The sequence below is a fragment of the Canis aureus genome, chromosome 8, assembly GCF_053574225.1.
Source record: "Canis aureus isolate CA01 chromosome 8, VMU_Caureus_v.1.0, whole genome shotgun sequence".
In the NCBI taxonomy this organism is placed as follows: Eukaryota; Metazoa; Chordata; class Mammalia; order Carnivora; family Canidae; genus Canis; species Canis aureus.
Genome location: NC_135618.1, coordinates 2,230,130 through 2,257,624, shown reverse-complemented (window position 1 = coordinate 2,257,624; position 27,495 = coordinate 2,230,130). Strand labels below are relative to the sequence as shown.

The 27,495-nt window shown below is 45.7% G+C and overlaps 1 protein-coding gene across 2 annotated transcripts; it reads right to left on the bottom strand.

Moving 5' to 3' along the window:
- Positions 1–1,178: 1,178 nt before the first annotated feature.
- On the bottom strand, positions 1,179–25,711 carry CTH (cystathionine gamma-lyase). 2 transcript variants are annotated; one of them, XM_077905014.1, is made up of 12 exons: positions 25,243–25,711; positions 21,499–21,580; positions 19,316–19,411; positions 17,044–17,153; positions 14,867–14,998; positions 10,644–10,701; positions 9,933–10,010; positions 8,490–8,642; positions 6,246–6,367; positions 5,222–5,274; positions 2,238–2,376; positions 1,179–1,756 (listed from the first exon to the last, which is right to left on the bottom strand). In XM_077905014.1, exons 1-12 carry the CDS (start codon positions 25,408–25,410, stop codon positions 1,730–1,732), a joined length of 1,218 nt encoding a protein of 405 aa, XP_077761140.1. In that variant the 5' UTR covers positions 25,411–25,711; the 3' UTR covers positions 1,179–1,729. The 2 variants fall into 2 exon arrangements, with proteins under 2 accessions (XP_077761140.1, XP_077761141.1); XM_077905015.1 differs by lacking the exon at positions 25,243–25,711 and adding an exon at positions 21,675–21,693.
- Between the last annotated feature and the right edge of the window lie 1,784 nt (positions 25,712–27,495).

Sequence of the window (27,495 nt, the reverse complement as noted above, 5' to 3'; positions counted from 1 at the left end):
AGAACTTTGACCTAGTGATCTCCCGCGGAAAACCCTTTGTCTATGACCAGCAGCTGAGGGGGCCTGCCTGCGGAAACCCGACGGCTAGCTCTAGTGACAATCCAGGAAGCCAGACGTTGACTTCTGAAACAACCGGCCCCAAATGGCCAGCACGTGGTCGATAACGGACAGCCTCCCTGGCTGCAGTGTCCGTTTTCACCTGAGGCCCACCTGCCAAGCGAGCTGCCCCGCTAGCCGGTCTCATCAGACGGCCTACCTCAAGCGGGGCGGCCTGCGGCTTCCCCAGGCCAACAGCCCCCTGCTGGGGCCTGCCTGAGACCTTCGCTTTGTTCCACTACAAAGCTTTTCCACTCCTCTGGCAGCCCTAATTTTTAATTTTTAGGTTTCTTTTTTTTTTTTTTTAACCTTTCTGGCTGTGATTTAATGTTACCCATTTAAAGGTCCTCTGACAGTTTTAAATACGGAAATGTCAGCCTCTCGTCTACATCAGCAGATATGACGATTTCTACCTTTTATGCTCTGCTTCCCTTTGAGGCCCTATCAAATCACGAGGGACAATAGCTGACTCCCTTGTAAGCCTAGAACGGATAGTGCTTCCTTTTCCGACTTAGTTGGTCGTTATTTCCACAGCACCCAGGTATAGGCTCAAGGTGCTGCTGCCCACACAGCCAGAATTTCCAGGCGCTACCATGTAATTCAAAATGTGAACAATACGTAACAGATGGCCTACGTATTCACCTCCTGTCCTGCAGTATTAGTCAAGTTCAATGTGTGCTTCTTAAAGGTGAAACAAATGCTAATAGCAAACAAATGACTAAGAGTCTTGACTATAAAAACAATTTAAAAAATCTATTTGACTTATGGCTTATTAACAATAGCTTGCTGACTATGCACTGAACTCTAAAAGATGCTGTTTTAAGTATTTCTTTCTTTAGGCTCGCTAAGTTTACTATTACATATAATATACGCATCAAAAGCGGTACGTCTCTCTATAAAAGTGCCTTCTGACCTCCCATGACACACTCTATGATCTGCAAACACTAAGATTTGGACATGATACTTATACAGTTGAGTTTACAAAAATTATTGCAAGTGACCGTGATCTCCTAAGACTTGAGGATTAAAAGGGCCCAAGAATACAAGTCAATGCCACATAATATAGGAATATCACAATGGGATGCATTTGGTAATTAGATTTATTTTGTTTTTAAATAGTAAGTACAACCTTATATCAGCAGAATTTCACAGTAGGCTTTTCAAGTATTTGATTTTTTGGCTTATGATAATTAATTGTAAACCACTGTTTTGAGTGCTGTCTTCAACAATAGCAAAAATCACTCTTGATTTAAGAACATTCATTTAATAATTTAAATTCTTCAGAAAAACATAGAAAATGAATTGTCATTGTATTGTAAACATGATCGATATAAATCTTAAGCTATGAAAAAAAGATCACAACCCCAAAAGCAGCACAAACCCCACCTCCTGCAGAGGCAAATGTATACCAAAATTATCAAAAGGATATTAACAGAATTGACCTGTCAATTACAATAAGGGAAAGAGGAAACCGCTTTTAACAAGGAGGATCCCCGGAAGGTTACAGCTCTGAAAAGTAATGAGGTGTCTCTAAATTTTCACTTGAAAATCCTGCAAAGGCTCATTAATGGTCCATTCGATTATCTAGAGTTGATCTTCTTGGGAGGCAACTTCTACTAGCAGTTCTGGAAGGCTAGTTACGACCTGCATTTGGAGGGTGCTGTATTAAAAGTGAAAGAAAAGTATGTTATTAGAACTGCAGGCAAAGACTTCACGTCTTCTAAGGACTCTTCTCTCAATACCATCCCATTGTTTAAATCTGCACTTCAGCGGAGTTCCCTGCACACGTCTATACGCCGTCTATCACAGGAAAACATCCGAATTCAGTGAGGCCACCCTCTGTATCAACAATGACACCACGGTGCCTGGGTGGCTCAGTCGATTGACTCTTGACTTCAGCTCAGGTCATGATCTCGGGGTCATGGGATCAAGCCCTCCACCCACCCCCCCCCACCCCCCCACCCCCGCCCCCCGCCAGCCAGGCTCTGCACTCAGCAGGGAGTGGGCCTGAGATTCTCTCTCTCTCTCCCCCCACCGGCCCCCTGCGCTCTCTCTCTCAAATAAATAAATCTTTAAAAAATAAAACAGTGACCACTACCCCCCAAGATTAGGCTCACAAGCACCAGAATAGTTAAACTTACTGCTGCCTTCAAAGCTTGATCTAGATCTTCGAGTAGGTCCTTCTTGTCCTCTAAGCCCACAGAGAGTCGGATCAGCGTGTCACTAATGCCAAGGACATCCCTGTCGCTCTTAGGCACCGATGCATGGGTCATGATTGCCCTGAAAGAAAAGAATGAGCACATTTTCAATCACTATATTGTATCTGTCTCATAAACTGCGATTATTGTCAATGGGCTTTTCTGTTCTAAATATCAAGCTCTTCCTATGCCTATAAGGCTTCACAGGCCAAAAAATAAGGAATTGTAAAAATCATCTTTTCCAGTCATTATCTTAAGTGAAAACTATGACCTTTTAGCCTTTCTACACTCCATCCACACAGGGAAGGTGGCAATCAAGACTCCCAAGCAAGAGGGGAAAAGACAGCCTCCAGCTGCAGATTTTAGCATCTGCCTGAAAGAGGCCTTGGCCAGAGGTTCCATACCCCCGGCCCAAGCAGCTGGACTTACAAAGGCCTGTTGGACCAAGAACCAGCCAGGACTGATTCCCTCCTGACCCATGGATTAATCCAGAATGGCACCGTGTGAGGCAGCTCGGGGAAAGGCAATCCAGGGAGAACTCCGGTGGCAGCCGGGGAGCATTAGGAATTCCAGCACACGACCCATGGATGTAGAGGCCTGGAAGGGTTTTCGGCCCTATCCAGCGGCTCATCGTTGTCACTAACACGGATAAAGCTAAAGCACCCACCACGGGTCAGGCACTACGGCAAGAACTGGGAAACCAAGAAAAGTGAGATATTCTTCTCTACCCCAGACAACAACGCAAAAGCCAAAGACTCTGACAATTTCAGAAACACAAGGGTCTACGCTACCAGCAACATCGAGGCCTAAGTGGCTCCGTCCGATCACGCCTGAGATCCACGGATGCAAGATCTCGGACGTGGGCGACATAATCGCGTCTCCTCTTTCATCGCTCTACTGCGGCTGTACCTGCCAACGTCCTCCTTAAATGCTCTGCCTTTTAATTCCTTGAGAGAGAGCGTACACCTAAAAACAACGTACGCCTCTGACACCAGCCCTGTGCACGAATCAGCCTCTCCACACGCTGGCTGTGCGGCCTTGTGAAAGGCACCTGTCCTCAGAATCAATTTCCTTATGCAAAATAATAATGACAATAATAGCTATCATTTATTACAGGCTCACCACGAGGCAGGGACTCTCCTGGGTCATTTGTGTGCATTCATTCTTTTTTTTTTTTTTTAATGAATAAAAGGTGATAGAACTCCCATCCCCAAAGTTTATCACAGTCATCAAAGGAAGGAACACATATAAAGCATCTGCAAGTACCTGGAGTGTACTAGATGCCTAATAAAAAATAATACTTCCTAATAATAATTAACATCTATTGGGCCCTTGGTATGAATCAAGGCATCGGCTTCGGGACATTTTTTTTCCCCGTGTTCCCATAACAACCCTAAGAGCCGAGGACAGGGCCATCCACCTTTTACAACCGAGGAAACAGACTGGGAGGACACAGGTAACTTCTCGGAGGTTGCACGGTTCATACGTGTTGTTAGGCTGGACCAACCCCGTGCACGCTGGCTCTGCTTCTTCCCTCCCCTATTGCAATGCTGTACTCGTTGCAGCAGTTGTCACCCTCACAGAATGAGGGTGACGGGGCGGACAAGCCCTGACCTAAATTCACTCGTCCACTGGCAGGCGTCGGGGTTATGGCCTCGCCGGTTGGTGCAGCTCAGGGCCCAGCCACTGCGAACCACATCCTTAACGGAATCATTTTTGAGACAGCTTTAAAGTAATGCACGTTTCAGGACTATGAAAAATTACCCAATTTCATATGCCGAGTGTGCCCTCTTGTGCATCCGGACTTATTAGCAGGCGTCTTCCTGAAAGACTCACAAAAACCTATCTGGATTAGCCTCATTATTTGGGCATCATACCTTATTTTTTTTTTTTTAGACTTTATATGAAATTGCCCGACTCTTCACAGTGCTTCCAGAACATAGCTATTCCAGAAATGTTTATGAAAATTAAAACACAGACGCATACCAGGTACACTCAGTACTCCTGAAAATTACTGGGTAATGATGTGATTACCACGGCAATATTCACATCACTCGGGCAGAGGTTCATACAATAAAATCCGGGTACAGCTCAGGAATGCTCGATGGGACAGGTAATCAGTCAAAGGTAACTTATAGTTTGATCATTAATCCCATTTTTATGGATGAAAAAAACTGAGGCTCAGAGGTGAGTAACTGGTGGAGCAGGTCCCAAATCCAGACCTAGGCTACTCCTCCCTCCCCTCATTGTTTCTACACAAAGCCCAAAGCCTCAAGAACGAAGCCGCTGACACATTCCTACGTGGCATCTGAGTCATCGGCAAAACGTTCTGAATCCCTGTTTCCTTGTCTACAGAATAAGCTGCTGGGACGTCTGATCTCAGGCTGCATCTTCCAATATCCTCTGGTGCTTGATAGAATCAGATGAATTGACTGGATTGGGAATGGCAAGTAGATTTTGGGTTTGTCTTGCAGATACACGAAGCCTTTCGAGGTTTCGGCCGCGATGCGGTCTGACCGTCGGGGGGACGGAGGCTATTTCATCGGACACGGTCCCTGCTTCCAAGGAGCCTGGACCTCAGCCCTCCTAATACAAAGTCCCGCAACCTCCCTTCCAGGGCGGGGTGGGATAGAACCAGCAGCCCCGGGTCGCAGGTCAGAGATCCTAAAATATAACTCCGCTGGAATCGCGTCCGCCTTCGGCCGAAGGGAAAGAAGCACAAGTGGAGGCGACGCAAGTGGCTCACTGGGTTTCATCAGGGTCTCCAAGCTGCTGGGTCAGAGGTTCACTCTGATTAGAGAGCGCGATGCTCTTCTTATTGTCAAATGACTTGAATTGCTCCTGATTTTTCCATATTCTTTTGTAAGCAATTGTAAAAGCTGACATCAGAGTTAAAACACGGAGGAAAAACAAAAATATATACTCACGGCAGCTCAGCAAGACTTTCGTATCCTCCCAAGCTCTCAGCCAGAGTAAATAGCTACGGCAAAGAAAACATTCATTTGGATCTTTCACTACAACAAAAATATAAAACTAAATGGTTTTAATAAAATGGCCCTGGACAGAGAGGGTGGAGAAATGGTGGTGGATCATGAAAAAAAATACAAATTGGGAGAGAGACCCAGAGAGAAAAATGAACATAAAAATCACTGATGTCACCGCTTGGACATGGGGTGTGCAAAACTTTTAAAACATCACAAGTTGAGGAAGGTGAATGTCTCACAGCTTCCTGATTTGTTCTTCTACTTGAGTAATAGCTAACGTGAGCCCTAAAACCTCAGAATTACTACATTTGAGACCTGGCTCTGCGGGGGCCCTTTGAATAAAGATCGCTACAGGTCTCCCAAGTCGCCTGCGCTTACTTACTCCCTCCTGGGCACATAACACACACCGGGGGAAAAAAAAAAAAAAAAGAAAGAAGAAGGAGAAAAAGAAAAAACCCGGTTTTGTATTTAGTGTTATAGTGTCACAGAACTTTACAAATAATCCCCAACTACTGTCCCGGCTGTACTGAGTCGCATGCCCCCCTCTTTCTGCTTTTCGTGCCACTTCTCACAGCAGGGGACCCCGACTCATGTGGCAGCGGCCCAGTCGTGACACCTGCTGGATGCGGGGCCCGGGACCCAGGACTGCGAGCTCCCTGGGCCCGGTGCACGCGGGGGCCTGTCCCCGGCCCGGGCCCTCGGCCAACGTGAAAGCCCCACGGAGCCCCCGTCCCTGCCCACGGCCCACGGGGCCCGGGCCCAGGCTGCGGCTGGCGGGAGCCTTTGTTCGGTGTCCCGGCCACAGGTTACTCCGAAGCGTCACGGAGTGTTTCATTGGGAAAAGGGGTTCGGTTTCTGACAGTCTGGAAAGCCAGGGCATCAGGGGAGGCCACGGCCACGGCCACGGCCACGGCGCCCGGTGGCCTCGCAGCTGCCCCGCCGGTGCCAGAGGCGGCTGAAGCTTTACCTTGAGGTGCTTGAGAAACGCCTCGGCGTGCACGAGTGTGCCCTTGATGTAGAAGGTGATCATGCCCGGGCAGCCGGTGCACTGACGCTTCGCCAGCTCGTGCTGAGGATGCGAGGGCAGCCCTGCGGCCGGGACGCACAGCGAAGGTCTCGTTAGAGCCAAACAGGGAATTGCAGGGAAACATAACATCCACCGTGGGCCTAAGCCTAGGGAGGACGGCTCGGGGCCAGGCCGCCTCCGGTGCCCCACCTGGGCCCGACCGCCTCCAGCGGCCCTCTGGCGCGTCCGCCACCTCCCCGGCTCCCCTGGCCCCGGCGGCTCGCACCTTCCTCACCTGGACCCTGTACAAGCTGTCGTCTTAGCCTGGAACATTCGCCCCTCTGCTAAGCGCATCATCCTGTGATTTCTTGTTTAACATGGGTCTTCCCTACCAGACCCGCTCCGCGGGGAGAGATCCGCTTCTCTTGTTAATAATTGGACCCCGGAGCCTAGTCCAGGGCTTGCTCCGTCATTGGCAAGTGATAAACATTTGTTGAAAGAATCAGAATGTCGGGGGCCCCCGGGGGGCTCAGCGGTTTAGGGCCGCCCTCAGCCCAGGGCCTGACCCCGGGGTCCTGGGATCGAGTCCCGCATCGGGCTCACTGTGTGGGGCCTGCTTCTCCCTCTGCCCGTGTCTCTGCCTCTCTCTCTCTCTGTCTCTCATGAATAAATAAACAAAATCTTAAAAAAAAAAAAAAAAAAAAGAATCGGAATGCCTGTCCACACCCTTCCTTCTAACAGGTGGCCTCACTCTTCAAGACGCAGGCCAAAGCTTTTCTCCCTCCCTCCACTCAAAACACAGCCGCCAACAGCTCTCTCCCTGGGGGACACGGAGAGCGTCTCACCTCCTGCGTAGTTCTGCCTTAGTTTATCTAAGTTCCTCGGGGGCAGGAAGCAAGCGTCACTCCCCTGTCCACCCACGGCCACGATGCTAAAACATCAAAAGGATCCTAAGTGACCAATTACTTAAAGCCACCACAATTAAAAGGCCGGTAAAATAAATTCGAGGAGTGATAGACGCCCACTAAGGCCACGTGAGCTGGCAGTGGTGAAAAAATTTGAAAAGGAAGTTAAGACAGCTTCTGGGGAATTGTGGTGCGTAAGCAGCAAGTCTCAATTTGATGAGTATCCAGTCCCAACCTGAATCAGGTAAGAGGTAGAGCTCATGCCCAGTGGCAGACCCAAGGCCTGGGCGCAGACCAACTGGGAAGTACAATCTTGGAATCTTCCAATCTTCCAAGATTGGAAGTTGCAATCTTGGGACACTGAGCCGAGCCTCCAAGCTAAGGATCATCACTGGAACACCCAACGCACACAACTTCGCAACATCCAAGCAGCCTCTAGACCTCAGGCAACACCAGGACACAGGCCATGCCTATCTTCTCACCACCAGACCCAGCACCGAGCCTGACACACAGCTACCTCACAACAGGTGTCATGCACAGAATGCCTAGGGTGACCCACAGAATCCTAGTGTAAACACAGGTGCTTAGAAATAATAGTGAAAGGGAATATAAGGGAAGGGAGAAGAAATGTGTGGGAAATATCAGAAAGGGAGACAGAACGTAAAGACTCCTACTCTGGGAAACGAACTAGGGGTGGTGGAAGGGGAGGACGGCAGTGGGAGTGAATGGGTGACGGGCACTGGGGGTTATTCTGTATGTTAGTAAATTGAACACCAATAAAAATAAATTAAAAAAATAAAAATTAAAATTAAAATTAAAATTAAAAAAAAAAAGAAATCATATCAACATTGCAGCACGTGGGCGGCTTGGTTGAGCACCTGACTCTTGATTTTGGTTCAGATCGTTATCTCAGGTTTTTTTTATTTTTTTAATATTTTATTTATTTATTCACGAGACAGAGAGAGGCAGAGACACAGGCAGAGGGAGAAGCAGGCTCCATGCAGGGAGCCCGACGCGGGACTCGATCCCAGGTCTCCAGGATCACGCCCTGGGCCGAAGGCAGGCGTTATACCATTGAGCCACCCAGGATTCCCCTATCTCAGGGTTTTTAGACTGAGCTCGGTGTTGGCTCCACACTTGTGGGGAGTCTGCTGAGGATTCTCTCCCCCCCCTTTCTCTTCACCCCTCCCTCTACTTGCACACACCCTCTTTCAAACAAATAAATCTTAAAAGGAAAAGAAAAAAAAATTAAAAGTAAAATAAATAAAAAAAAAAAAGAAAAGAAATCATATTAACTTACCAGGATAGATGACCTTTTCTACCCGAGGATTAGATTCCAGAAACTGAGCAACTGCCATTCCATTCTCGAAATGTTTCTCCATTCGGACGTGTAGAGTCTTTAGTCCTCGATTGCACAGGTAACAGTCCACAGGGGATGGAACTGCTCCAATAGCTGCAAAATGAACATATCCTGGGGTAATCTGAAAGGTGGGGAGAGACCCAGAAGATGCTCTCACTCCCTTTTTTTTCAGTCTAGTGACTGCGAAGCGGGCTACCCAGGTCAACGCTGGCGTTTCCGGGGGGAAGTTAACATATCAAGTCAGAAGCGTAAGAACGAAGCATAAAGAATGCTCGAAGACCTGGGCTTCGGGACGAGAGCGGAAATGAATATCCTGCAAACAACACGAACTTCTCAAATACGAACACACACAGTCCTCTCCATGATTTCCACTCAAGGACACACTGCCCATAGCTGAACCTTGTATTTCTTTGAACATGTAGAGAAAAACAGCCTCAGTTCCTGTTGTTACTGGTTCTACCAACATTCAACTTAGCTTTTTTTTTTTTCAAAAGTGACTCTAATGAGGATCTTGTTCAGGTACCAAGAAAAGTTTGGAAAGACATGATTTTTGTCGATAAAAAAATGATGACCAAGAATCAGGTAACATGACAGGAATTCACTCTCTCTTCTGTCCCATAGAAATATCTTAATTTTCCCCCAGTGCAACTTAGCTTTTGTCTAAAGCAGCCTAGGAGTTACTCTGCCTCCCAGATACACATCTCACCTCAATGTTTTATAAATGAACTTATTAAGCACTGAGTTTTGGTTTTCTTCCTCCGGGCCTTTTTTTTTTCTTTCTTTTTTACTTTATTGCTTATTTCCTCTATTTATTTATTTATTTCATACTTATTTACTTTATTCTTAATTATGTGTGTGTCTTACCTGTCAAATCGCAATGGCTAATCTAAGTGTCTTCAAATAAACAATTACCCATACTTGAGATAACTAAATTATCTAAACAGGAAATGGTACTTAGACATCTGTTAAAAAATATGAGTTTATATATTAAGTGCTATTTAAGATTAACCACCATTTCAGATATAAAAGATACAGTGTAAGAAAGCCATCATTCCAAATGTGTTATCTAAAGAAAAAAATCTAGTAAGTCTGAAAACTAAAAATTCAGTTGTGCTTTCCCCAATTATGGTCAAAATTAACATGATTTTGAGAAATAACAGAACTGATATCTTGAGTCATGTTGTAAAGCCCGGTTATGCTCTAACTATATTTTTATATTCCAATTTTTCTACTTTTTTTAAAAACCAGAATGTTTCTCCTCTATTTCTCATTTCTTCCAAATTTAGCAGAATGCCATCACTTCACAACATTTAGTGGAACTACAAATATCAAATGTCGTCTCTCTAAGAGGATAAGCGTAAATGCAGGCTTTTTAATACTTACAATTTTGTAAGAAACGGAGCCTGTCATGGAGGCTCTCAGAATTAACAGACACTAAGCCCATTACGACATCACTGTGGCCTAAAAGCAAAACAAAAACCTTTAAGTTAAAAACAATATACATTTATTCTTCATTCTAAAATTTAAAAAGGTGACTTTCATTTGAAAAAACTCTCTGGTAAAAGCCCTACAGAATAAGTTTAAATAAATTGTATTCCATCTGAGGATGCCCGGGTGGCTCAGCTGGTGTTGGCCCAGGGACCTGGAATCAAGCCCCACACCGGGCTCCCTGCTCAGGGAGACTCTGCTTCTCCCTCTGCCCCTCCCCCCAACTCATGCTCATTCTCTCTCTTTCAAAAATAAATAAATAATTTTTTTTAAAAAACCTGTATTCAATCTGACAGTACCAAAAGCCGTATCTGTAACAATGAAAATAAAAATCACATAAAAATTGTTTCTTTTTAAGCTGTCAGTAGGATAAAACTGTAATGTCTTTGAGTAAATTTTAATCCTCTGTTCATGGTCATGGGCACAGTTTTGTCTGCTATAAATGAAATCCCATATTTTATCCGAAGTACAGTTTTTTTTACTTTCTACATGACTCACAACAAAAACCTGAATAATAGAAGGAAAAGGATCAACATAACACATCTTTGGGTATTTTCATCTACCTATGGAAAGGAATACTCAAAGTGTAGACTACGTATGCCTTACCATTCATATATTTTGTCGCTGAATACATACAAATATCAGCTCCCAGCGCCAAAGGCCGCTAAAAGGAACAAAAGATTTTCATTTTTTAAATGGTAAATCTCTTTCAAAAATGCTTCATGACATGCCAATTTGCTGTTGTAAATGTCATCCCTATTCTAACTTTTCAAAAAGTACACGCATCTTAAAGTTCTCCAGGGTCTCTGATGGTATCTTTCCCCTTTCTCTCCCACCAAATAAAAATACAAAGTCTGGACCCAATATTCAATCCAAAAGCACAAATTTTCTGGAAATAGCAAGTGAACTCAGGTCAACAGGTCTCCTGAAATTGTTTCTTTAGAGCAGTTGTCGGCTGGTCCTAAGTTAAGTGTATCACTAAATTTTACAATGCAGAGATGCTGACATTTTATGACTCAGTAAACATATAAAGCAGTCGACGTAAACACTTAGCCATTGTTACATCAAGTGAGAAGAAAACTAATATGCTTAGATTTTGATCATTAAAACCTGATACTAGGGATCCCTGGGTGGCACAGCGGTTTGGCGCCTGCCTTTGGCCCAGGGCGCGATCCTGGAGACCCGGGATCGAGTCCCACGTCGGGCTCCCGGTGCATGGAGCCTGCTTCTCCCTCTGCCTGTGTCTCTGCCTCTCTCTCTCTCTCTGTGACTATCATGAATAAATAAATAAAATCTTTAAAAAAATAAAATAAAAAAAAAATAATAAAACCTGATACTATATGCTGTGATCATTCACTTGATGTGCCATGATCTTAACTCTTAATTACTCTTTTTTTCTTAATTACTCTCTTATTATACTAGTTTTGCCGAGCGTAAAGTCACTTAGAAAGAAATTTGCTTTCCTTCATCTGATTTTCCTGCAATTCAATCCCTTAGTCTTAAAATCTCTTTGTTTATAAGTGAGAATTAAAGTTATAATCAACTTATTCACTGAACAATATATTATCATCTTTCTATTTACATCTTTTTTTTTTTTTTAAAAAAAAGTAAGCTCTATGCCCACCACAGGGTTTAAAATCACATTCCTGAATCAAGAGTCGCATGCTCTCCTGACAGCCAGCCAGGAGCCTATTTATATTTTCTTTAAAGGAAAGTGTGTGTGTGTGTGTGTGTGTGTGTGTGTATGAACCTCACCAGTTGTTTAGTCTTTGGAAGGTGTTAGTATCAGGGGCTATAGGGCTTTTCATTTGGGGTGTTTCAAAAATAGGATGTTTTAAGCCAGGTGTTACTCGAAGCACTCTCTACATAGGTGTTTGCACATCTCCAAAGTGATAGAGTCAAACTAGATGATGGTCTCTCCCAATGGTAACATTCTCTAAACTCTGTGGTCCAAAGAAAATGAAAAAATAGGGATCCCTGGGTGGCGCAGCGGTTTGGCACCTGCCTTTGGCCCAGGGCATGATCCTGGAGACCCCGGATCAAATCCCACATCAGGCTCCCGGTGCATGGAGCCTGCTTCTCCCTCTGCCTGTGTCTCTGCCTCTCTCTCTCTCTCTCTGTGTGTGTGTGTGACTGACATAAATAAATAAAAAAATTAAAAAAAAAAAAAAAAAGAAAATGAAAAAATGAAGAAGAATAACTAACATCTGTTGACCTCATTATATGCCAAGAACCACATTAAGTACTTCACAAATCCCAGTGAAGCACTATATAAAATATTTTACCTGACTCAATAAAATAAGTACTTAAAGATTTTCATTGTACAGCTGGGGAAAAAAGACTAAGAAAAGCAAAAGAGGGGCACCTGGGGGGCTCAGTCAGTGAAGCATCTGACTTGACTTCAGCTCAGATCATGATCTCAGGGTGGGGAGATCGAGCCCCTTGTTGGGCTCCACACTGGGTGTGGAGGGTGTGAAGCCTGCTTAAAATTCTCCCTCTCTTTCTCTTCTGTGCCCCCATTCCCATCTTGTCCTCTCTAAAAAAGGCAGGAAGGCAGGAAGGAAGGCAGGAAAAGAGGGAGGGAAGGAGGGAGGGAGGAAGGGAGGGAGGAACAGATCATTCAGATTAAAAAGCTGGGAGAGCTAGCACTCATACCAAACTGTATGAATCCAGAGGCTCTACTCTTGAACTCTGAAACTTTACGATGGCCTGCCCATTGTGCTTTTTGTGACATTTTCAGAAGATCCAGAAGACAAACGGCAGGGAAGAAAGAGAATATATCTAGTTTTCGTGAAGGTAAGATAACGAGAGGACCTTTGTAGATCTGCTTTATGGAACTATGACATGCGGCTGCTGAGGGACAACACGATTCTGATTAACTCAACTGGAATGACTCCAAATTGAAATGAAGCAAATTGCAGACCCTGGCATGAGGAAATGTGATGTGGGCTTCAGAAAGGTAGAAAAACTGGACCTATTTTAGTGACAGTAAAGGGGGGAAAAAAGGGCTAGGCCTGATGAGTAATCTGGGCAGGCCCAGGCTAACATAATTCATGCAACCTCTTTGGGAATATACAGGACTCACTGTGACTCAGCTAGAGCAACCCTAGGCTGTGTTAACTAGCCTAGCATAAGTGGTATACGGGGTAAGGAGTTGGGATAAAGAATTCAAGAGTGAAAATCACCTGGGACAAATAGATGAGGCCAGGAGAGCTTCACTTGGAAATAGACTGTTTTACCTGATATAAGAAGCAGCCAAAGCTGTATGGTGAGCCAAAGGCAGGTGGACCATGAAGCTATCCAAATGCAGTGTAGCCAGGAAATGTGTTTGAGGAAAACAAGATAAAACCTAGTAGTGCTTTCTTAATAAAACGGAAGGTGAAGAACAGGTTTATACAAACTCCCAAAGAATTGGCCAATTGCATGAAGGCAGCAGCCTGCGCCAACTTCGGGAACCCAGAACAAGGTGGGCTGGGGGGAGGGATATTAACTATAGAGCTCTAAATATCTGCCTAATTTAAGAGTAGCAGAAAATGAGCTGGGCTTTCAGGAACTCGACAGAGTAAAGGTAAAGTACAGGAAGTGTAATAAGAATGATCATAAGGTACAGGCAGCAAGCAAAGAGCGAGAAGAAGGTTAGCTCCCAATAAGGAAAGGAAACAGATTGAGCTACCTGGAGGGAAGAAAGAGAAAACATGTGGGAAAAAGGGCAGACAACTGGTCAGTTATAGAAAGATCCCTAGATGATCTACCCAAAGGAGCAAAACAGAAAAAAGTAGGAGAAAAAAGAAAAGGAATGGACCATGAAAGGGGGAGTTTGAGATGGGAAGAGATGTACGTAAAGGGGTAGGCAGGAAAAGAGATGGTTTAGGGACACCTGCATGGCTCAGAGGTGGAGTGTCTGCCTTGGGCCCAGGGTGTGACCCAGGGGTCCTGGGATCGAGTCCCACATCGGGCTCCCACAGGGAACCTGCTTCTCCCTCTGCCTGTGTCTCTGCCTCTCTGTGTCTCTCATGAATAAATAAATAAAGTCTTTTAAAAAAGAGTGAGAGATGGCTTAAAGGGAGTATTATAAAGGCGTTGGTACTTATAGCTACAGCGTGAAACAGGCAGTAGAAATTCCTAATACAAACGAGGTAAAGCTATAGGGAGCTGGCCATAGCCTGTGGGGCACTGAGGGAAGAGACACCAGAGAGGAGCAAAGTGAAGAAATAATATGTGTGATGTACACTGAGGTGTCATGCAGTTTAGCTTCCATTTATTTGGAAGGTTAGCCAGGTTTAATGATATAATGTATATATTACATATATTATGTAATACATTTAAATATATATTAAATTATATAGCTTAATTATATATTTTAATAACTTAATAATACATTAATATATTAAAAATAAACATATATACGTTACATATGCAACATATATATGTTTTTCAGTCACACCATATATATATATAAAAAACATCATAATGGACTTATTACCAGCTCATAAACATTAAAGTCCCTATTATTTATAAAGCACTGACAGATAAGAATCACATAATAAGGCCAGCTCTTCAGAGAGTTCTCACATCCTAAGAGAACTTAAAAGCTTTAATAAAGACAACTTTTAAAACACACAAAGTCCCATATCAGACATGAACCTAGGGTTGATTGAAAAGATATTAGCTAATGGTAGAAAAGGTCCCATTTTAATTATTTGTCTAATCAGTAACTATGATTAGATTCCATGAGTTTGATAATGATTTTAACATAAATAAGTCTTTGCTTTCCTAGTTACAGGTGTCTATAGTCCTCTAATCATGCCAAAAAAATTATTTTCACTTACCTGGAAATATGCTGACATAAAAGTATTATCCACGACCAAAATGATGTCGCCACGTTTATGAACGGTGTGTGCACAGGCTTCAATGTCAATCATCTTCAAGCTCGGGTTTGTGGGGGTTTCAATCCAAACAAGCTAAAACAATTCAATAAATGATAATAGTTTATGAAAAATATACTGCACGGATATACGTGCCATCTATTGTAACCATGTGGCACACTGCCCTGGAGGAGCGTGGGTGATGAGGTTGCAAGGTTCGGATCTGAATCCTAGCCCCCATTAATTTCTGAGAGGCCACAGTTAAGTAACTACCCTCCAGATTCCCCGAATTGTACATCTGTACGGTAGGGCTGATGATATTTTATAGAGCTGTTATAAAGATCAAATGAGGTAATGTCACGTATAAGCAGAAAAGTGCTCAAGCTAATTCTTGTAAGGACTTTCCATTAAAAAGAGGATCAAGTTCAGAGACATAATTCAGTGTCTAAGAATTTTGTTCTCCAAAGTAAATAACATACAACACCGAGATTATAGCCTGGGAGTTTCATTAAAGAGAACTATGCCTATAATGCCAAACGCACCTTAAATATTAACTTAAAAAGCGCCAGTTGCATTAGAAACTATAAAGTAAGCACCCAGAACTTGAAGAGCGTGGGTTTTAAAGTGCAGAAGAGAGAACCTGGTCATAGCTCATTTAAGAAAGAGGCACTAGCACATCCCAAAACCTAGTACAATTCAGACACATAGTAGATGCTTGACAGTAACTTTAACGACCAAAGAAAAGAGAATTCCTTTTGTTAAACAAGATGCCACTGTGTTGCATGGCATTACCTACAGCCTTCTTTGTAAAAGGGTTAATGATTTTTGTCACTGTGTAAATGAACTATGTCCCTACAGTTTAAAATTCTTCCCATTCTAGAGTTTCACTGTAGAAAAGTTCAGGTAGTTAAAATAATGCATGGTCTACAAGAACCGAATTATTTAAAAAATCTACAAGGTTATTTCTGGGCAAGAATCTATTACTCCTATTCATGATAAAAAATAATCACAATGAAAGGAATAAATACAAAGTTGATTTTACGGGGACTTAAGAAAATCTACTTCATACAATGAGGCAGATATTTCAGGGGGGAAAAATGTATTAATTCAAGTCAGTAGAGAGCCACTACATAAAGTTCTGTTGACCAGGATTAACATACTCACATTTTGCTTTTCTCCCTTAGAAACACTGAGACCAGCTATTTTAATAAGTATCTTTCCTCCTAAGCAGGATAAAAAACAAGTTCCTTGAAAGCAAACCTTAATCACTCAAAGCTCCCCCGTGTGTTAATCTTCAAAGTAATTACTTGGGTGGGAAAAGGTTTTCACTTTTTAGCGATCACTGATCACTGCGGCATAATCTTGATTATACAATTCAAACCGTTTAATCATTAACAGAAAGTTGGAAAAGGCTGACTTAGAAAAGACACCGGGCCTTCTTTTACCCATGCAGAATTTAAATGAGGCCCCAAGAAAGAATATCACATATGCCATTCACCCGGGCACAAAACACCTTCCGGTGGCGTACAAGCTTCCCGGGACGAGGCTAAAGATTGCTTGTGGCCCATTCTCTTCTTGCAACTGTTATGTTGTTGAAGTATCGCTTAGAATTCTTAAAAAGCCAGGATGCTTAGGGTCTGGTCTGGGGTCTTGGCAAGCTTCCTTTTCTGCAACCCAGTCTCTGTGATGACTTCTGTTCCCAAGACCAGCCTGGTACCGCAGCACAGCGCTGTCCACTCCTGCTCACAGATCTTTTTTAAGTTCCTCTGTGCTGGGTCCTGTACTGAGCATTTCATCCGCCCTACCTCATCGAATTTACACAACCACCGTTCTATAAAGCAGGCGCAATTACCCCCATCTTGCAGATGAAGAAACTGAGACTTTGGTTAAATAATCTGCCCATGATAGCACACCAACTATGACACAGAATTAGAACTTGGGTCCTGCTGTGGAATTCATGTGCCCATCCATTATACAATAATATCCTGGAGAAGCCAGGCCCATCTCGATATCGTTGATGGTTTCCAATGGCTTCTAATAAAATGTGTTATTTAAACTGAAATTATGTCCTCCGGTAAACAAAATGATGAAAACAAAACGCCACCCAGAAAGCAGACAAAATTGAAAACTAACTGAGTTACCTTGGTTTCTGGTGTAATGGCTGCCTCTAGCAATTTGATTTTGGAGCAATCCACGAAAGTAATCTTTAATCCAAATTCACTTGCCACCTGCCTGAAGTACCTGTTTGTACCTGAGGCAGACAAAAAAATCAGACAAAACAGAAAGGACACTGTACTGAGAAATGTTCATTCTTTATAGGTACAAATCCTTTATAAATATAAAGAAGTGTCAATCGCGAATAAAAATACAACTGACAGCAATTCTAGGTGGGTTAGATCATTTGGCTATCTTGTATAATAAAGAATATAAGCCTTGGATTTTAAACTACAAGTTAAAGAGTCAAATAAAACACACTTGATATCCGTACCAAATGGCATGAAGCAAAAAAGTTTCTGAAAACACACAAATTCTACTCTTCAGACATTGAGTGGCATGCTCCTTGAAACATCAATAGGTTTTTTAGCAATTTCTTCCTAATACTCAAATTTAAAATAAATGAACCAATATCAATAAAATGTTCAAAATAAATTTTCAGGGGCGCCTGGGTTAAGCGTCTGCCTTTGGCTCAGGTCATGATCCCAGGGTCCTGGGATCGAGTCCCTGCTCAGCAGGAAGCCTGCTTCTCCCTCTGCCTCCCCCTGCTTCTGTGCTCTCTCTCTCTCTCTCTCTCTCTCTGTGTCAAATAAATAAATAAAATCTTTTTAAATAAATAAACTTTCAGTCTGATTATACTTTGATGATAATAGAAAAAAACTGGTTATTATTCTTTAGCTTTTCTCAATCTTTTTGTTATGTGGTTCTAAATGCTTTTATAGATAAATGAGGCAATATAAACCAAACAACTACAGTTTCATGGTGAAAGGAGATCAATTATTCATTTAGAATAATTCGTCTTACAAACACTGTTCTGGATTTGATTTTTATTTTTACATAGGCAAATTTAAAGGAAAATTTGTTGTTATTGATAGCCAACCAAAAAAGAAAGGAAAAGAGGAAAAGTATTTTATGATCAAAGATATACTGAATTTTTGATGCTATATAGACTGACCCTACATAATGTGATTGAAAAAGAATGTAAGGAATTGTTAAAAATCAATAGCAAATTTCAAGATTCAGTAACTATGTGTGCCATGAGGTTTTTTTTTATAATACACTATAAAAGTAACCAAAGGTGTGCTCTTTCTACCATTTCTATTTAACAAACAATCAGGGAACAACGATAAATACAAAGCACCGCAAATTTCTAAGAGGGTTAAAATGATTGCTAAGAGTAAGTCCTTACTTCAAGGAACTTACATATTTGACTTTTTACTAATAGGAGACAGATAAAATGATAATATTCTAGAAATCACATTTTAATTATCTGGGAGAATCTGGAATCCATATCCCTATCTTTATAAAAATTTTTGCTATTGTTTTGGGCATAAAATCAAGTCTTGCTTGAAGGTAAGGGCAACCTGTCTCACCACTTTAAATAACTTCCATTTAAATTGTTCACTTTAAATAACTTGCACTAAAAAGTGTTTAGAATGAAAGTTCTTACATTTGAACCCATGACGGACTGCAAGGGGTAAGACCCTTGACCCTAAAATTAAAATGAGAAATACTGACTGTAGTCTTAAGTACACTTTTCCACTTTTCCAGGGAAAGGGTCCATACTTCAAACAGGTTTTCAAAAGTTTCCCTAAAACCGCAAGCGTAAGTGTGCAGGGAGGCTAGAGAAGTGGGTAGAGATAAGCTGTTTGAGAGTGACCTGGGCTATACTTCATCTTCACTGCAGATAAACATTTTAAATAACACTAGAACACTCTTTAAACACCATCTTCTCTGAAGCAGAAGGTATCTGAAAGTTGATCACAACTAACATCCTCATTCCAGCAGCAGTTAAAAAAAAAATTAATAAACAAGTGTCAGAGCATAGACTCTAAATGTTTACACTCTTCCTTTACCAGGTCTGGGCCAACACTGAGGTGTCCATCACACCTTTAAAAGATAATAAATGGGGATGCCTGGGTGGCTTAGGGGTTGAGCGTCTGCCCTTGGATCGGGTTGTGACCCCGGGGTCCCGGGATCGAGTCCCACGTCGGGCTCCCTGCATGGAGCCTGCTTCTCCCTCTGCCTGCGTCTCTGCCTCTCTCTCTGTGTCTCTCATGGATAAATAAAATCTTTAAAATAATTTTTAAAGATAATAAATGATCCATAATCCTGGTAACATTATTAATATATTTCAGGACCCACTTTATTGTCTTTAAGATATCAGCTGACGCAACCTGAATGAGACAGGTCACCTACCTCCGTACACATCATCCATACAAATAATTTGGTCTCCTGCTTTCAAGAGATGGGTAATAGTCACAGTGGCAGCTAAGCCTGAAGCAAAGGCCAAACCTAAAATGAAAGCCAAGGGAAGAGTAAACCAATTAGTCAAACCTCTGGGCTGAAAAACACCGACAGTATTTCCCTGCATTAGCTTGTGCTCTCGCCTCTGCTGGCGATTCAGGACAGCCAGCACCACTGAGTCACGAGGGGTCCCCTGATGAATACAGGTACCCAACCCCCCTTTAATTTTAATTCCTTGAAATTAAAATATCTTTAAGAGAAAAAAACACCTAATTCTGCTTTGGTGGTAACATTTCTCTGAAACACTTCAAAGAAATAATTCTTTACAAAATTCTGAGATGAAAGGCCAACTGCCAATTCAATTACAGCTTAAAATCAACAAACTGAAAAACCTGAAAATCAACAAACTGAAAAAAAAAAAACATAAAACTTCAGAGCCAAGGTAAGAGTCACTCACTGACCACACGGCTATCCAAAACCCAAAATCAGGCCTGAGAGGTGTCTGCGGAATTGAAAAACTGGTTTGTTTGTTTGTTTGTTTTATTTTTTTTTATTTTTAAGTGTAAATCTCTTTTAAACAGATATGATCCCGAAACCTCATAGAGAACAAAAACAATTAAAACAATTAATAAAAAAATAAAAATTAAAAAAATAAAAAAACAAACACGCCTGGCACTGCGTACATTAAATACCATGGAAGGAAATATCCTGACAAAATATCAACACATCCCCTTCATGATAAAAATCGCCTGCAAATGGTTGAAGGGAGAGTCCAATTAACTTGAAAAATGTGACTCTTAAAATCTTCTCAATGAAGTCTAGGTTGGGGTCAGCTCTGTGGCTAAGCTGTCACCTCAGTCAAAGCCCCCGGGTGTCCCAGAGCTGGTGGGAAAACCCACCGGCCTGTGAGCCCTGTGAGCCCTGGGAGCCCTGGGAGCCCCATTGGCCCTGGGAGCCCTGTCAGCCCTGTCAGCCCTGACAGCCCCGTCAACCCTAGGAGCCCTATCAGCCCTAGGAGCCCCATCAGCCCTGGGAGCCCTGGGAGCCCCATCGGCCCTTGGAGCCCTGTCAACCCTGGTAACCCCGTCAGCCCGTGAGCCCTGTCAGCCCTGGGAGCCCTTCAGCCCTGGGGGGCCCTGAGAGCCCCGTCAGCCCTATGAGCACCGTCAGCCTGGGGAGCCCTGTCAGCCCTGAGAGCCCCATCAACCCTAGGAGCCCCGTCAGTCCTATGAGCCCCATCAGCCCTGGGAGCCCTGTCAGCCCTGGGAGCCCCATCAGCCCTATGAGCCCCGTCAGCCCTGTCAGCCCTGGGAGCCCCATCAGCCCAGTCAACTCTAGGAGCCCCATCAGCCCTATGAGTCCCACCAGCCCTGGGAGCCCTGTAAGCCCTGGGAGCCCCGTCAACCCTGGGAACCCCATGAGCCCTGTCAGCCCTGTCAGCCCTGGGAGCCCCATCAGCCCTGGGAGCGCGCACCTCACGCACCTGCGGGCAACCACTACATCAGCGAGGTTGAGTCTTCAGAAAGAATTCCCCTCATCCAAAAGAAAAGAAAAACCTCCCCCAAACCCCCAAACCCCCACAGACATTTCCAACCCCTACACTCAACGCTGTGAGAAAACTCCTAAAACTCATTTTCTCTTCCCCATTCCGTCTTCGTTTATATAATTTATATAAAAAATACGAAGATGATTTAACAGTCATCCACTCCCTTCATGAGAAGATTCAAGGGGCTAACCCCTAATGCCCCTAATCCCTGGGGGCCCCCCGCAGGGCAGCAGGTAAATGCAGCCCGGGTTGTGCAGTGCTCAGAGGTAGTGTTACGAAACTCCGTTAATATTTACTCGTTTACACGGACACGTGCAGACAAAGAGTGCATTTACAGGACTAGTAAACGGCAAAGTCTTGCCATTTTTGCCTCAACTCCTACGTATTTTTGCCCAACAATCACACGCACGCGTATGACGCCTGTCCTCCACGCCCTTGGGCCAAAATCTTCAACATCTTCGTAAAATAAAAAAATCTGAACTGACTAATCCTTATCTGTTTCCGACTCTAAGTTCTGTGCCTCTGATTTTGCTGATAGGCGGAAGAGCGGGGTCTAGACTCCACGAACCCTGAAGTGGAAACCACTTACTGTACTTGGCCCCATCTAGGGCCGCCACGGCTTTTTCCAAGCAATTCCTGGTGGGGTTTCCAGAACGGCTGTATTCAAAGCCCTGAAGAAAAGGAGATAGAGTTTATCTTAAGAGATTTAAGTTTCCGTATCAGAGTCCTGACACAGACCCCTCCACAACTACGGGTTCCTCCTACCATCGTGATTTTCCACTATTTAGCTGTGACACGTCTTGCCATTAAATAGGAGCTGCACAGTCCTGTGGCTGCAGCGGTGGGAGAAGGCCCCGAAGCCCACCAGCCTGGATTAGAATGCTAGAGCTCCACTTACGAGCTGAACGCCACATACGTAAGCTACTGAACATTCCCTGACGTTGATCTCGGTACCTGAAGATGGGAATAAAATACAAAGAAACTAATCCTGTAAAATTGTTGTGATGATAAAATTATATTATGTGTAATAAGTTCTCTACGTGGTGCCCGGCACATGCTAACTACTAGAGAAACGGTTGTTTGCATTATTAGCATTATTATTCCTCATTAACCTGGGGACACCAGGAAAAGGGAATTACCAGAGCCAACAGAGTAAACTTAGGTCTGACCCAGATTTCATTTCCCAAGACCTAAGTGGTTCAAGTCCTGTTTAGCGTCCTACAAGAAACTACCAACAGGTCCTACAAATGCTCCAAGTTCAGATCTTGGCTCGACGAAAGTGACTCAAAAATACAGGGTAATTCTTGGCACCATGGCTACATACAGTAATTTTTTTTTTAATTTGCTCTTTTTACATTTACCATACTAGGGATATTCATCCAGTCATTTTATTTAATATCGTGGTCTGTTTTTTAGGAAAATGAAGCCAAAGGTCCTAGGGAGCATCGGAACCAGTATCCAAACCTAGGATTTAAACATTGACTGAAAATGCTACAATTTTCTCTCAGTGCCTCATATAGCACACAACAAAACACAACAACCACTTTTTACAGATTGTTTAGGATTTGGGAGCTCCCAGTACTAGTAATGGGTGTATATATACATTATAGATATAGGTACACACACATATATTTTAAGTTTTGGTTGTTTGTTTTGTCGTTTGTGACAAACTGAGTAGACCTATTTAGTAGGGTTTCGGGATATCCTCATCCCTCCCTACCATCACCTCCAAGATGTGATCCCCAGGCAGAAAAAAGTCTGTGCGGATTCAGGTGGCTACTGCCACAGAAAGGCACCCCTGTTGCCATGAGGATTTACTGCAGAGATTGAACTTTCGGAGGTAGATGGGAGGCGAATCCCAGTGGCAAATCCCGACCCTCACACCCATTCGATGGCTTTCCAATGGACTAGGAGAAACAGGTGCTTCTCATTCAGCTCCTTCTCATTCAGCTCCTCAGATTCTCTTTAGGGCTCTTCATGGAGTTTTTAAAGGTATTAAGAGGTGTGTTTGGTGTTTGTAGACTTCATCACCTCCGTTGGCTATCTGAATATATCTAATTATTGATTTCTGGTTAAATGGTTAACTTTTGTAGCAAGACCTAATAAAACCTGGACAGTCACACATTCACAGAGCCTACAGCAGCAACAACAGACTGTAAACTTGGAAAACAGGTTGCGTCCCCGTTTTGGTTCCAAAATAAAGTAGCTGGACATAACCTAAACCAACTGTAAAAATGCCCTTAGAACTCTACCTCACCAAACAAGGGGCTAAGTTTAAAAGAATTTTCCTAAACTCACATAGCATGACAGGCTAAAGAGGTTTTTGAAGTGTAATCCAAGCTTTGGACTTACAAAGTTTATTGAACTAATTTCCTTAAAAGCTCAGCAACTTTTAATACTCCAGGATCTCGTCAGTATTACCAAAAGGGATTAATAGGTACTGCTCTTTCAAAACCTTACAACTCATTTATCTATAGCTCTGGGTCAGTTCCTTGTAAAAAAAAAAAAAAAAGTGTGTCCTGTCCCTGCCCTCTGACCTGGCTACTATGAGGATCGAATGGAAAAGGTGTAAATGTGAACACCGTGAAATACCAAACTACTGAGCAATTATAATGCACCATAAAGTCTAACATAAATATCAACAATTTATGTGGTAGGTGCTATGATTAACTGCATTTACTCAGGATTAACCCGAGGCTTGGAGAGGTTAAGCAACCTGCCCAAGGTCACCCAGATCAGAAGAGGTGGGGTCAGCACTCAAACCTAGCCCTCCGGTGACTTATGCTGTGAATCACTAAACCATACTGCTTAAATGATGCAATGGGTCAGATGATTAGCAGAATTACTGGAGCACAGCAGGGTGTAGCCTAATGCCTCCGCGTAGCTTCTAGAGCAGGGCTGCAATCCCAGCGACACCAGTTACTAGCCATGCGGCCTCAGTTAGGCTACTTAATATTCTCAAATCTGTTTATTTAATGGGAAAAATGAGAACCTATCCAGACGAGGGTTGTCGTGAGGCTCATCCCCGACCATACCTGTGACGCACCTGACACATGACACGCAGGTCTGTATCTAGCCCTTAGCAGCTACTCAATCACTATTAACATTGAGCACAGCCACTGAGCATGATCTTGATCCCAGGTCAGTTATCAGATCCTGAGGGTTGTTTTGTTTTGTTTTTTAAAGATTTTATGTATTTATTCATGAGACCCACACACAGAGAGAGGCAGAGCCACAGGCAGAGGGAGAAGCAGGCTCCATGTAGGGAGCCCGAGGCGGGACTCGATCCTGCGGCCTTGGGGTCGTCTTCAGCTGAAGGCAGAGGCTCCACCGAGGAGCCCCCCAGGTGCCCCCTGAGGGTGTTTTGTTTTGTTTTGTTTTGTTTTGTTTTTTTAGTTGACTCCCTACCCCGGCTTTATGATTTTTGCTGCTAAAGGTAATTCAACAGTTATGACCCTCAGTTTTGAACTGCCAATTTGCCAAAATTACATGAATTTCAGTTCAAATCTGTACAGTGGGACGCACTGTTCCTTCCAGTCCTACTTGTTCCAAGAATGTGATCAGCGGGCCGCGAAGGCAGAGGGTCAGCGCCAGGAAGGTCCGCAGGTTGGTGCCCCCTCCCGTGCACGCTGCCTTGCACACCGCCGTGCACACTGCCTTGCACACCGCCTTGCACACGGCCATGCAGACGCCTCGCACACGGCTGTGCACTCCGCCTCGCACACCTTGCACTCCGCCTTGCACACCTCCTTGCATGCCGCCTCGCACACCTCCTTGCACACCACCTCGCACGCCTCCTTGCACTTGGCCGTGCACACCACCTCAGACACCGCCTCGCACACCTCCTTGCACACCACCTCAGACACCGCCTCGCACACCTCCTTGCGCACCGCCTCGCACGCCTCCTTGCACTCCGCCGTGCACACCACCTCAGACACTGCCTCGCACACCTCCTTGCACACCATCTCAGACACCGCCTCGCACTCCGCCTCGCACACCTCCTCGCACGCCTCCTTGCACTCCGCCGTGCACACCACCTGGACACCGCTTCGCACACCTCCTTGCACTCCGCCGTGCACACCACCTCGGACACCGCCTCGCACACCTCCTTGCACACCATCTCAGACACTGCCTCGCACTCCGCCTCGCACACCTCCTTGCACACCGCCTCGCACGCCTCCTTGCACTCCGCCGTGCACACCACCTCGGACACCGCCTCGCACTCCGCCTTGCACACCTCCTTGCACACCGCCTCGCACTCACTCGGCTTCGCACACCGCCGGCGCCCCCGCCCCCGGGTAACCCCCCCCCCCGCCGCCCGGGCCCCGCTCACCGCGTGCTGGCCGGGGGCCCCCTGCTTGAACGTGGTGGACAGGGAGATGGGGGGCACCACGGCCTGGGAGCTCCACTGCTCGGGCTCCTGGCCCACGTGGATGGCCTGCGTGGCGAAGTGCGGGAAGCGGGGCTGGAAGCCGTTCGGGGCGGCGTCCGGCTCCTGCATGCCGGGCCGCGGAGGGGACGGAGCGCGGGGGCAGGTGCGACCGGAACCGCGGCGACTGGGCCGGAGACGCGGGGAGCGGGAGCGGGAGCGGGAGCGGGAGCGGGAGCGGGAGCGGGAGCAGGAGCAGGAGCGTGAGCAGGAGCGTGAGCGGGAGCGTGAGCAGGAGCGGGAGCGGGAGCGGGAGCGGGAGCGGGAGCGGGAGCGGGAGCGGGAGCGGGAGCAGGAGCAGGAGCAGGAGCCCGCGGGGCCGCCGACCGCCAGGCTCGCAGGCCGCACTCCGCGCGCTGGACCTCCGCGGCCGCCGGGGCGGGGCGCTCGCGGGGGCGGGGCCAGCGGGAGCCAATGAGCGACGGCCGCGGCGCCACGCGCGTTCCTCATTGGCCGGAGGCGAAGGCGTTGCCCGGAGCACCGCGGGCCCGCCCCTTCCCGGGGCACAGAGGGCAGTCCACGCGGTGCGGGTCCCCCGGGGCGAGGTTCCTGGGGGGGGGGGCTGGGGGAGCCTGGGGGGCTGGGGAGCCTGGAGGGGTCGGGGTGCTGGGGAGGCTGGGGGAGCCTGGGGGAGCTGAGGGGCTTGGGGGAACTGAGGGCCCTAGGGGAGCTGGAGGGGCTGGGGGAGCCTGGAGGGGGCTTGGGGGGGCTGGGAGGCTGGGGGTCTGGGAGAGCTAAGGGACTTCAGGGGACTGAGGGGCTTGGGGGGCCTGGAGGACTGGGGGGGCCAAGGGGGTTCGGGAGGGCCTGGGTGTCTGGAGGGCTGGGGGGGTCGAGAGGGCTGAGGGGCCTGGCGGATCCTGGAGGGCGGGGGCCTGGGGGAGGCCGCCTCGTTGGCTCCAGGGCCCCCCGCCCCCCGCAGGCAGAAGCTTCGCCGGGACACGGAGGAAGGCAGGCTGGGTGGTGACACCGGTAACCTGCGAACAGGCCGCACAAACAGCCTGGAGGCCCGCAGCCTGCGTCCCCGACCCCACCCCCACCTCCTTTGCCCCGAGGGCGGTGCTGACCCGCGCCAGCGACCCAGGGCTCGACCTGCCGGATCTGCAGCTTGGACGCTCGGCAGCTGCGGCACCTGCCTTTCCAGGGACACTGAACCCTGTCCTGCCCCAGGACTTGCGAGGGGGGAAAAGGGAGGGAGCTCATGTTCCTTAAGCAACGGCAAAGCTGCTGCGGTCGGCATCTCTCCTCGGAACCCTGGAAGCTTAAGAGCATTCAAATTTGAGCTTTTTTCGAGCGTCGTTGAAGTACCCCGGGAAGCTCCCCCTGATGAAAAGACTGTGGCTTCAAAACAAAACAAACGGAACCCACCTTATTGGAGCCTCGGATCTTTACACAAAATGCCTTCTTTGTTGCACAATTGACAGCAACAGTTTTGCAGGAGAAGGGAAGCAGTGGGTGTGAGGATTTACCGCTCACCTGCACCCAGAGCCCTACTCCCCAAGGGTCGCTCCCTTAAAACAAACAACAAAAATCTCCTTGTTCCCTAAACAATACAGATGTGACCTACTTAGTGCTGTGCCTATTTTCTAGGACTAGGGAAGTTAGGGATATTTCTGTTCCTGCAAAGTATTAGCTAAAGATCTGGAACTGTTGAACCAATTAAGAAAGCAGAGAATACAGAATAAACAGTTCTTAAAATGTTAAGGACTGTGGCAATTTGCCTTGCAAATTAGCTTCAGGGACACTTAGCCAGGAAGCTGCTGGAAGGGCAGTGCCTAAGGGCCTGTGAGCTTCTAGAGGCCTCGCAAAACTTGTATGCCTGGGGGAAGAAATGGATAGACTCCGAAACACTGATAGATACTGATATATGTTTAATTAATATTTTTTGTTTAAAATATAACGTGTCAACTGCAAGTCCTCTCGAGGCAGATGTAACTGTACAGAGAGGTATGTTTTTATGTAAAATGTCTAGGGACCCAGGAGCCTCTAAAACATCCTTATTAGGGGCACCTGGGTGGCTCAGCGGTGGAGCATCTGACTTAGGCCCAGGGCGTGATCCTGGGGTCCTGGATTGAGTCCCCCCTCGGGCTCCCTGCAGGGAAGGGACTCCCTGCTTCTCCCTCTGCCTGTGTCTCTGCCTCTGTGTGTGTGTGTCTC